The 12,317-nt window shown below is 35.2% G+C and overlaps 1 protein-coding gene across 3 annotated transcripts; it reads left to right on the top strand.

Moving 5' to 3' along the window:
* Positions 1–608: 608 nt before the first annotated feature.
* On the top strand, positions 609–12,065 carry LOC140850845 (stromal cell-derived factor 2-like protein). 3 transcript variants are annotated; one of them, XM_073242424.1, is made up of 5 exons: positions 609–6,314; positions 8,541–8,798; positions 9,574–9,623; positions 9,719–9,848; positions 11,266–12,065. In XM_073242424.1, the coding sequence occupies exons 2-5, from the start codon at positions 8,754–8,756 to the stop codon at positions 11,383–11,385; spliced, it is 345 nt and encodes a 114-aa protein (XP_073098525.1). In that variant the 5' UTR covers positions 609–6,314; positions 8,541–8,753; the 3' UTR covers positions 11,386–12,065. The 3 variants fall into 3 exon arrangements, with proteins under 3 accessions (XP_073098525.1, XP_073098524.1, XP_073098523.1); XM_073242423.1 differs by having other exon boundaries at positions 7,257–8,798; XM_073242422.1 differs by lacking the exon at positions 8,541–8,798.
* The last annotated feature ends 252 nt before the right edge of the window (positions 12,066–12,317 follow it).

Genomic DNA, 12,317 nt, shown 5'->3' with positions numbered 1-12,317 from the left:
ACAAAATAGAAAAATAGGGGAACCCAAAAATCCACAATTTCAACAGATTTTTGTCCGAAAAATTGGCAAAAATCGTAACTTAAAACATATTGAAGATTGAGTGGAAGATGATTAGAGGAATTTACTTGATTTTTTGATGGGATTTGATTGGATTTGATTGGATTTTTGATGACCAAAGTAAGATCAAATCACTGGTTAAATAGGATGAGATGAAGGAAGAGAAATAACAATTTAATCGATGATTTTTTTGGAGAGAAGAAATCAAAAAGTTTGAGGGCCTTTAAATAGATTATAAAAGAAAGTATTCTAGTTTGATTTTTATTCGGGTTTCTGAGTGATTTTGGGACTTTGAATCGAAGAAGGAATAGAACTCTTTCAGGATTCTTTCCATATTTTTTTTTTGATCTTTTGACTACTCGGAGATTTGTGCGATTAAGGATTAGGTTGTTACATCTACCCTTCTTTTATTTCTTCCTTCTCTTAAACAAATCCATGTTCCAGACCGAGCCTGAACTCGGCCCGAAGTCGGCTCGGCTTGATGGGCCTCAGCGCCCAAGCCCCATTTAAATATAGGTTGGTGGCTACTTTTTTTCTTTCTTCGGAGATCATCTGCCTCTTTCCTCGCTTGCGTTCTCCTCGTTGCGGCAAGAAATGGATCGGCCCTCCTCCAGTGGAGAAAACGGGCTACTACGACCGCCTCTCGTCGTGGCTCCGCCCACGCCTCCCCGAGCCTAAGACCATCCACCTCCGCAGCAGCCGCCGCTGGCGCCTCCACAGGTCGGGAGGCAGCGGAAAGCTGCATAAAAAAAAAAAAGCACCGTCCGCTGGCCCAGAAGCCCGCGCCCAGCGGCAACGGACTGATCTTATGCCCAGAGAACCGTCGCCCCACCTTCAAGAACCGTCGCCATCGCCTGCCCGCTCCGCCGCATCCTGCTCCGCCACCGATCCCGTCTGCAGTCTCCGCCGCCGCCGTCTCGGCTGCCCTAACTCCGCCGCCGCCATCGTCTGCAGTACTGCCCCTGACTCCGCCGCCGCCCTCGTCTGCAGTCCTGCCCCTGACTATTTTGGAATCCGGGAGTCGGATTACTAAAGGGATGTTAGGTCTGCTAGTTAAAACTCCTCAAGATTGTGAAGCTCTAGCCATCCAGATCGTCGTCACCATTTCGTCCACAAAAAGATCGTCGTCACCGTTCTTTACGGAGAGAATTGAGGACTATGGAGGAGGAATCTCAGAGATTTCTGATAAGCAATCCCCAAGTCCTCAATTCTCTCCGTAAAGAACGGGATTTCCACTTCTGAGATCGTTGGTCTTCCTGTGCAAGATGAATACGATTGTTGTATCTCTCTTGGGAAGATGAAGAGGATTGCTGAGATCGATGAAGACGATTCCCCTCCACCGGGGAGGATCGGATGTGCATTTGAATTTGGTGCAACCGAGAGCAATTTGTCATGACTTGTGAGCTAGTTTACCAAGATTTTTTTTCAAAAAAACTTGTACCAAAACCTATCTACTTTGTTTCTTTTAGCATATATTCAAAACTATCCTTTTTCCTCAATTACTTTTTTTTTTTTATATACTAAATTTTTGGAAATATTGGTCAAATTATTTGCTACAGATTAGCCGGGCCACCTTCCGATCTAGTAATTACTGGTTCTAGTAGTTCACATTTTTCTAGCCAATCATTCCAACTGTCCACCGTAATTTTTGTTCAAAGATTTGAGAGACACATTTATCCTCTTACGTGAATGGACTAGTAAATGTAATTCGTTAATCATTTTTTGGAAAATTTTGGTCATCTATGACTTAATTACAGATGGTTCTTGGATTTGATGTGGTACCTTCTAGGCCAATATTCCTTCATGGCCTGTATCATATAGAATCTTGAATCTCATATTCGTGCATCATAAAATTTTCAGTGTTTCTAATCATACAGACTTGTTGATGATGAGTTCAGATTGGAAAAGTATTTGCTTTCTAGCATATAATCTGTAGAATTTTTGTTTCAAAAATTTTTGTGACTTATTTTTTATAACTTGGCTTTCTTCAATTTGAGGATCGTTCTTCTTTTTTTGGTTTATGTAAGCCTTATTTTGATACGAGAGATCGTTTATTGAAGCACTTTTGATCATATAATACAAACCTCCTAACCTCCATTTTCTATTTGTGCCTCAAACCAACTAGATATAACAAAACAGTAATTGGTTTTGCTTTATTAGCATCGTTCTATTTCAAAAGGAAAAATTCATTAATTACTTTGTAATCAAAGCATGTTAGCAGATGCAAGTTCAGATTATTGTTTTAGTAACTTGGTTACTTATAAGATTATTTTCTGTAATTTCAACTGTCAGTGATCATTAAGTTATATGTAATGGATGATTTAGTCATACCAAACAATTATTCTTTTCTTAGAATTCCTCAAATAATATTCTTTGGTTTCCATTAGAGTCCATCTCTTCGAATATTGTTTAATAAAATTGTCCACACTGGGGTGGCCTTCCATTCTTTACGAACAGGAAATCAACAATTTCCAAATGCATACGGCCAAAGTGTACATATATCTCTCATATATCATTGCTATTTATTTACCTCCATTCATGTGGAGGTAATCCATTCATGGTGTTAAATGGAATATTCTGCTTGCTCAGCCTGAGACGCAGAAGGATTATCTCATTTGAGATGGTAATGATGATCCAGCTTTCAATTTTTTGGAATGATAGTATGATACATAGAATGGTTGCTTTTAACTGTTAGCAAGTACCTGGTTTTGGAACATCTGCATGGTGACTTATCTCTGAATGCTAGCTTCTTCACTTCTTTGTGCTCTTGATATTACTGCACTGGCAAAGGCACTGGATTTTCATGAAGGGTTTTTGATTGTTCATTGTAAAGGTTCTGCTGGAACTCCATGTGCTAACTTGTTGTGTGACAAATTTGACATGTAATGGTAGTGCAACCTTTTTGATGAATGCATGGTGGTCGTTATTGTCAATTCTCAATTGGTAAGTGTGTGCTGCATTGCAAAGGGGAAGATTTCTTTTGCCACTTGCTTTGTCCAAGATGCAAGTGTTTGCCAGCTCCACTTTCTTAGATAAACTTTCTGCACAAATTAGGGCGGCATGATCAAAATTTAGCATCAAAGAAGGAATTTCTAAAGCTACTGAAATTCTACTTGTCTAGACTAAAGGAACGAAACTAAAAAAGAAAATAAGAATAAAAAATCTTTCAACTAAGGACTGATTATTGAACCCTAGCTCGTAGCATCCTTCATGATTTTCTTTCTATCATAAGATTAAAAATGCATAAAAACTTACATTCTAAAATCAATGATTCTACATTGCATCATATGTTCCGTGTATGTGTTAGTCTCACAAAGGCTTATCATGTTGCTTTTTTTAATTCAATGAGCAATTGATGACAAAGTCCCATTTCTAGTCATATGTCTTTGCCAATATTTTTTCTTACAAGTTGTAGGACAGTTCCATATAGATGTGTTTTAGACCCTAATCTTGCTTTAGACATATATTCAAGTCCAAGGTTTGCTATCTCGGTACTGAATCCTATATCGATACAATCCTATTATAATATCGGTATGCAGTTTGGTACAGTACCATAGTGTTGGTATAGTACAAGATGCTGTACCAGTATGGTACGGTATGCCCCATATTTGGTGGTACTAGGTTGGTACGGCAGACCTTGTTGAAGTCCATGATGGATGCTGTAAAATGATGAGCTTTAGTTAAGGATCCTAAGATATGAATAAAATTCATGCATATTGCATGAATCACAGCTATGTTATTCTCTTTTTATATAGAGAGATCCTCATAAACAACTTCTAGGACATCATTTTTTTGGTAACCATGGTTGATTTCGATTTTTCTAATGGAGGTTGAACCTTCTTATTAGAAGTTCATCTTCTTGGAATATTCCCCCCCAACTTTGTTAGGTTTCTTGCATATGTTTCATTCCTGAGCTGGATATCTGATCTCATGTGGTTTCAGATGAATCACTACGACTAAAGTGAATTTTTGTGTTAGATAACATCGGTCTTGCATCATGTACTATGCATAGATAATGAATTAGAAATCACCTTTGACATGCTAAACATCTAATCATGCTGGGAGCATAAATTTGTTTTTATTACATTATAGAGTTTTAGATTTCACCTAGATAAGTTTGATCATGTGATCCTTGATGTTGCAGCAAAAAATGTGCCATTTTACCTGATGATGATCATTGATATGTATCAATTGTTATAAGTGCCTCTCTATGTACTTTTGATGGTTCAGTCTTCCATTACATTCACTTCTTTTCATGACCAAATCCTCTATGATCAAATTTCCATCTATTAGTTCTGTAACAATTAGATAGTCTTCTCTTAGTTTAGTCACAATTTAGTCATACATTTGTATCGTCAGCTGTCCACTTCTTTCCCATTGCTTGGCCTAAAAGGTCTGTCTTTCTCGATTGCATGCATGCCTCCATGATGTAGATAGCTTCGCTATGATTTTAGTTTGATGAAAGGATCAAAGTACACTGAGTACAAGTTGGGGATTGGGTCAATACAGTAACAGTACAATACCATGCTACCACTTGGCATTTTTGTGGTGCCATTTGCAGTATCAGTACCCAAGTTTTTCTCCTTTTCCAGTTTTCATGCTGTTCTGGGGCTGTTATTAGGGCTAAGGTTAGTTTAGGGTCTAAAAGTGCAGTACATTGAATTTATGGTGTTGATATAGGGACGGGCACTGTTTTTCTGAGGTTCTTTACCCATAAATCATAAGCATATAAAAAACCGAAAGCACACTCAAAAAATACAGCATGTTGTATGTTGATGCATAATCTACAAGAATTCAAAATTCATGCCGCACTTGGAGAATTTGGTAAGGGCTTCTCTTTAATTTGGTGATTTTTAGCCACCTTTTCATGGGAAGGAAATTACAGTCATGAGCATTTTTCCTTGATCATGACCTCTTCTAGGCCTGGAGTCAACTGGATCCACATTGAATTGGCCAAATTTGAGCTCTTCTAATCTTTCTTTACTCTTTCTCCCTGTTTGAATGCATAATGCAAAAACCAAAAACAGAAAACAAGAGTAAAAAGTAGAAAAAGAAGCTGAGGTTCTTTTGAATCGATATGGGTTGGTATCTAGTGGAACTTGCAGGTGCCAGTCTGTATTGTACAGTTTGGGATGGGCCAATTCGATTAGGAACTAAGTACCATTGTCATTCCATGGCTCGTTCCCTACTGGTTTGGTACAGTTATCCAGTATGAACCAGATTTGCAATCATCTTTGATGACAATCGATCATTTAGATCAAACCTGAAAAGGGCTTGCATTTGATTTTGTCCCATACTAGAAACGGTTGGTTGGGGAATTTGATCAAATCTATCATCGGACATTAGAAAGAGGAGTTAGGCCCTTAAACCTATTCTATGCATGAACATCAAAATCCACCGTACTTTGATGTAAAAGAGAATATTATAATTTTTTCATTACATTCATTAGATCTTTAGATGGCTTTACATCTACATATATTAACCATAATGATTTGAAGCACACAAAACCAGAACGTCATCTAAACCATTTAGTTAGCTTAGTCGTAGTCCTTCAACTGAATGATGACTATGGAAGGCAAAAAGGAGAAGATATTTATATATCTTCTCTCTTGGCAAAACTTAAAGGATTTCATAAGTTGCTTTAAGCATGATGCTTTTAATACAACATGAAAGGTATATTTTATCGAGGCACTTCATGTACGTATATACATATACATGTATATATATGTGTGTGTACACATATAATAAAGAAGATGAATAAATTTTTGAATCTTGTTAGTCATCAAGCTCGAAGTTACAGTTACATCTGCTCGTAGAGGATTTGTTTGAATATAAATGCAAACATATAGACTCACTAATTCAGTCATTGATATACTTATTCTTGTAGTTATTAAATCTGCTAAATCTTATGTTTCACTAAGCACTAAAATATATATATATGCTGAAGTTCTAGCTACCATGGGTACCATTCGCAGATGGATGCTGATGATCACTTCGTGAAAGAAAAAAAAAACAGTTATCATTCTTTCAAAAATTATCCTTTTAAATTTTGTCTCTGATAGTTGTTTATTTTATTTGTCTCTGTTTTGCCACGTACTATACAATAAGTTCTGCAGATTATAAAGCCTCTACCAGATTCATCTGCTAAACATGGTGATTCCATACCAAATGGAACGATCATATGAATGCAACATATGAGAACTCGAAAATGGCTGCATAGCCACTTGCATGCATCACCCATAACTGGTAATTTGGAGGTGAGTGAAGTTTTGAATCTTTTTTTTATGTCTTCCTTTGCGACTTGAGGAATATATGCTTATCATGATCTTCATATCAGTTTAATTTGATTGAGACAATTGTTATGAATGTAATTATTCCAGTTTCCCTATATCATTATCAATTGATAACGGTTCTCATCTTGTCCTACACCATTCTTCATGGTCTAAAATGTCCAAAGTGGCAATGATTAAGGTTTTTCAGATGTTTTGGAGGCTAATTACGTGCATATGGAATGATCACTCAAGAAATGATCTTCACAAATTGAAGAAGAGTTTGTTTCATCTATGGTCAGGAACTATCTGAAGTTCTGAACCGCTTGAATTTTAGTCCACATGTATTTTAAAATATATAGAACTTGATGAATGGTGCAGATTATCAATTTGGATGGTTCACCATGTTGTCCATTTTCCTCCTTGTTGATGTAAGTTGGCATACTTAGAAATATCAACCAAAATGTTCCTATATATTGGTTGAGATGTTTGCAAATGCTGGCAAATCAAATATAAGTCAAGATCAATTTGACATGCTGATAAACTTAACCTTTATTTTGGCAATATAAATATTTTCTATATGACAAATTTTTAATTGTATAAGTTGTTGGCAATATCTTGGTGATTCTGGTTTTTTAACTAAGATAGAAGCAAACTTTACCATTTCTCTTATATCACTGATTTAATGAGAACAAGAACTATGATCTGATTATATCCAAGAAGCTTTGGATCATAAAATTGTAAAAAGGACTATGTTATGAAATTCAATGAAAATGATTTAATAAAACAAGGTGATATAACTATGTTTGACCTCCATTTTCTAATTTTCTAATCAGATGAATGAAATGGACTTGAACATTTAGAACATAGTGTAAAATGATGAAAGTCATCCGCTTTAAATACAAGTGATCTTGGGTTTTTTTGATTCAGTTGGCCAATGTGGATTGCCAAGACTTGGACTTCAACAACCTTGCAACAGACAGGAATGCTCAGATCTCTTGCCTTTTCATTTTTCTTTTTCCCCCAATATATTGTGAAGCTTTTCGCTTTATCAACAAACTTCCTTAATTTGATTCTTTCTAGTAAATACATCAGTGCACCATAGCTACCATTTGCACCAGCTTAATAAATGATTTGGATGCCAAAGGAAACTATTGTGCTGTGGCTCTTGTTTTTCAGAAGTCTTGCTTGTAAAGCAACAATGGCTCTTTTGACTTTTGAATGATTAGTTGACTTCTTTAAATATGGAGAGGAGGGCTGCGAACACGATCTCAAACTTTGACTTTAAAAACTAGGTTATATTAGATCGTACCTTGCAATTTGAAGCTTCTTGGATGCTTAATAGTTTAGATGTATCAACATTGAGCTGCTTGTGGTTCATAATACCATATACAGTTAAGATACAGATTTAGTCAATCAAATCATACCTTGCTAACAGCTTGGGTGCTGATCTGACTTGTAAGAAAGACCATGCTGATTAGTCCCAGTGAACTCAGTAATATGGAACATCACAAGGACTTGATGTAATGTAAGTCGATCCAACATTTCATGCATTGAATGACTACATATAACAAGTGCCTCATATATCAGTTTGGCTTTTTGCTATTTCAGATACAGGCCACTATATGATTTTATTAACTATGTTGGTTTTGTGCAACCTTGATTCATATTCTTTTCAGTTCAAGCAGAGCGGATGCTTTTCCAGCACCACCTTTTTGTCTTAATTGAGACCATTGATATGCTATAAGTGAATCCTTTGATTTTGTAGACATATGTTTATGTTGCACCATTAGCATTCGTTCGATGCTCATTCATGTGATTGCTGTGATGAATTATCAAGTACACCTACATTATCCGAAGAAGTTTAAATTAATCGAGAATGGTCAACTGCTCAGGGGTGTATTTGGTGTTGGTGATAGAACCAGTTATTTCATTTGTATAATGGAGTTCATGTTTATGTTGATTCATGTTAGTTCTGATGATGATGTTAATATTGATGTGGTACCACTTATCATGCTTGAACCTATCAAGTCATATCATATTGTTATGATTAACTATTTCATTAGATTGGTCTTGCATTTCTTTCCAATTGAGTTGAAATGTTGTTCTTGAACTTATTGAACATTGGTAAACAATCACACGTATTTCTAGATACATGCAAGTACTCATTTTTCCATTTACGTGCTTGTTTACTAGAATTGGGAGTGGATGCAGGTGTGTGGAAGCCAATCTTTTAAAAAGTTTCGAAGTGCAGAAGAGCTTAGAAAATGGGTGCAATAGCAAGTTTCAAGAGAGGTCCTATAGTGGGTACAATGTCCTAGATCGAAGTTTTTTGGCTCCTAGATATGTCTAATCACTCTACAGAAAGAATTGGCAATTGCTGTCAAATCCTGTTTCTGTTTGTCCATGCGATGCCATGAAGCTTGAATGTATCAGTGCGAACTGGGTGATCGACTGTTCCTAGTGCTAATTGTATGTATCAAAGGAATTACTGCACTAGAGATTTTGTTTTATTCATAGTTATATATAAATGAAAAGACACCAGCTAATATGTAGAAGACTTGAGAATAAAGAAAAATCTTAGACTTGAGAATAAAGAAAAATCTTTCTCAAAGATTCCAAAGTTAAGGATGTCAATAAACAGGAAGGCATGGAAGTAAGTCTGTTTACTGGGAAAGATTCATAAACAACAGACGTTATTCCATCTGTTTGTGATTGGGTGGGTGCTTCTTAAAGAAAATATATTTGGAAGCATGGTATTCCAGCCTACAGATCAGATGGTTGACAATAATGTTTACAGTGTAGGGTTTGTGGGTCCAGTTCCTGCTTGGAAGGTGGATTCTACCTGCAGAGCTGACATGGTAGGACTAAAATTTTGTCTGCAGATGGTCGAGGATGTCATTCCTAAATTTGGTCTGAGAACGTTACAGATTCAGTTGTTGAGCTAACAACAGGCGCTTAGAACTCACCAATCTTGACATTTCTTAAATATATGCCTTTATTTTCTTACTGGAACAGCATATAGAATTTTAAAATTTTTTTAACAAAACTAACCTTAGATAATTGATAATTGCTCTTCTGATGAAAACTCCATGGCATGTTGATGCTGTGCTTTCCATTCTGGATTTGTATGTTTTCAGTTTTCTGTATTCCTATCATTCCCTTTCAAATCCTGCACCTTTTGGATTGTCACAACTCATAATTCCAGGAACTAATTTTCCTGACACTTATTTTACCATACCTGTAGGTTAGCTGTTTTGGAGGTGATAGAGAGTCAGATACTGGAGATTACCGGCGGTGAGAAACTGCTTTTGACCTAAAAGGATTTGACTAGCATTTAACTCATGCATCAAAATGGCTTATCCTGTTTGGTCCTGGCCTTCTCCTTTCAGGCTTGAAATTGAGGGGAATGGGAAAACATGGAGGCAAGACCAGAAAATAAGACTGCAACATGTTGATACTGGTGGTTATCTACACAGTCATAACAAGAAATACTCTCGTATAGCCGGTGGGCAGCAGGAGGTAAAGTGATATTTTAGGTTTCTTTGTCATCATGTCTTTTAAATCCTATTTGTGTCTGCATGGCCAGACAGCCCAGTAGGATCCGATTAAGTACATTGGTGGCTCCGTCGACACACATATTATAGCAGATAGCTTGATAAAAATTTTAAACTTATATTAATCTCATATTTAGTTGATTATATATATATTTTTATTAACTTAATTTTATTATCTACTTATTATAGACACGGTAGTTGGATCATATATCAGGATAGCTGTAGTTTTGAGAGGCCATACACCAATCTAGGAGGATCGATGATTACCTAGATTCTAGGTCCGAATGAATCATGATAATTTAAAATATTATTTATTAAGTTTTTATATATACTGATATATATATAACGGCATTAATAATTTTTTAAACTATATAGGTGGATCATGTGGAGTATGTTGTAGCACGGCACTATGAGGACTAGTCCTCTAAGTCCCTCCTTGATCTCAAAGGATGGCTCAGGGCCATTGAAGGAGTGAGTAGGAGCCGAATCATAGGATTCAGATATAGCTTCGACTCTCTAACAACTTGCTGGTCTTCGACATCTTCTTTTCAAAACTCGATGACCCAGATATGGGATGATGTACATATTGAAGAGGTCATGTAGAGGCTTTTTTATCAGCGATCTTAGAGTTTTCGAGATGTCGTTTGCGAGACCATTGTTGAGATTTTACAATATCCACATCTGTATAATCAGTTAAGCTCGTTGTTATAACTATCATAGTAGGTAAGTCAAGTAGTATTAATAAAATTTTTTACTTATTTTAAATTTTTATATTTAGAAACTTCACATAGTTAGGCTTGAGTTGGAAAAAGAGGACTTAGGGGTCAAAAATCAATCTATCCATTCAATGGATAGAATGAATATATAGATATATCCGTATCATCGAATGGGATATGTAGGAATAATTCGTTTGAGAATTGGAGGAGCATATCGAAATATATCTCTCCGTACCGATTTAAGCTTCAAGCAGAAGAAAAGAGATATCTAGAGGGTTAAAATTTTATTTAACCATTCGATAGATGGATTGAAGATGTTTATAGTTATAAAATCGAATGAAATATGTAGGAATAATCCGTTCGAGAATCGAAAGAGTATATCGGAATATATCTATCCGTGTCTGTTTATACTTCAAGTAGGAGGGAGGGGGTATTCAGAAGATCAAAATTCAATCCAACCATTTGATGGACTGGTTGAAGGTGTTTATAGTTCGTATGATCGAATAGAATGTGTAGAAATAATTCGTTCAAAAAAATTGAAGGAGTATATCAAAACATAACCCTCTATAAAAGGTTTAAGCTTAAAGTGCATCAATTACTTTAATTTTATGATTTCAATTAATTTAGTTTTAAGATTATTAATAATATTTTATTTTTTTATTACAGGATGTTGGGACATCTGACTCTCATCCACTTACTGCCGATGATGTACAGGAGGAGGAAGAGAATCTTTGTGGATTTTTTTTTAGTTTTGATATAATATATTTAATTTTGATGTTTGAATAATGTTATCTTGTAGAATTAGATAATTTATATTTTTTATATAATATTAGTTTTTTTATTTATGATGATGATAGTTGATTATTAGTTGTTATGGTATCTGTAAATATATGTTGGTTGCTAATTTAATTATAGTAAATTTTAATAAGTATATTTTTTATAATTTTTTAAAAAAATATTATCAGCGACGGCTAAATCCATCACTAATACTGTTACTAAATATTAGCGATGGCTGCAGCTTATTAGTGATGGCTTCAGCAATCACTAATATATTTTTTTAATTTAAATTATAAAAAAATTTAAAAATTATTATAAGTAATGAACATGACGTCGCTAATTATTATCACTAATACTTTATTAGCGATGATTTTTTCTACTATCACTAATAATAATCTTCAGTTCAAATTTTTTTTTTTATGGCTTATTGGCAATGGTGTGCCATCACTAATACTTTTTTGCAATTAGCGATGGCATTTAGCCTTAACTAATAAGTAATTTTCTTGTAGTGCTAGGGCTTTCAAGGAATTATGGGTGCCAGGTGATCGAGAGGAATGCGGTTCGAGAGAGAATGGAAAGATAATGGGTCTGGTTGGTTCTGACCCATTAACCTGTAATCCATATCGGGATAAATATGTCATTTCATGATTTTTGTTGGTTTTAATTTAAATAAATATATTTTTAGTTAATGGTGTTAGCGATACCATTATGTGGAGGGTATTTATGTAAAAATAGAGTTTTATAAGAGTATATATGTTAATATGAATTTTAAGAAGATATTCATATAAATTTGAATATTTGATAGGGTTTGCACATAAAAAATCTCTTAAAAAACTGATCATTTTCCTTAAAAAAATTGGTCTTTTATAGACTGTACTCCACCAAAGGACTGGAACTTAGAGCAGCAGGCGCTGAATTTGCTTGACTAGTATTGGTGTCTT

This window comes from Elaeis guineensis, chromosome 8, assembly GCF_000442705.2.
Source record: "Elaeis guineensis isolate ETL-2024a chromosome 8, EG11, whole genome shotgun sequence".
NCBI lineage: Eukaryota > Viridiplantae > Streptophyta > Magnoliopsida > Arecales > Arecaceae > Elaeis > Elaeis guineensis.
Note: the sequence above shows the minus strand (reverse complement) of the source record. Positions and strands in the feature narration are given on the sequence as shown.

Excerpts from the sequence above, each read along its gene's own strand:
- LOC140850845 (XM_073242422.1), top strand. The coding sequence starts at position 6,243 with ATGCAACATATGAGAACTCGAAAATGGCTGCATAGCCACTTGCATGCA. Across the intron at positions 6,315-9,573 it reads CCATAACTGGTAATTTGGAG|GTTAGCTGTTTTGGAGGTGA; the intron begins GTGAGTGAAGTT and ends CCATACCTGTAG. Across the intron at positions 9,849-11,265 it reads TAGCCGGTGGGCAGCAGGAG|GATGTTGGGACATCTGACTC; the intron begins GTAAAGTGATAT and ends TTTTTATTACAG.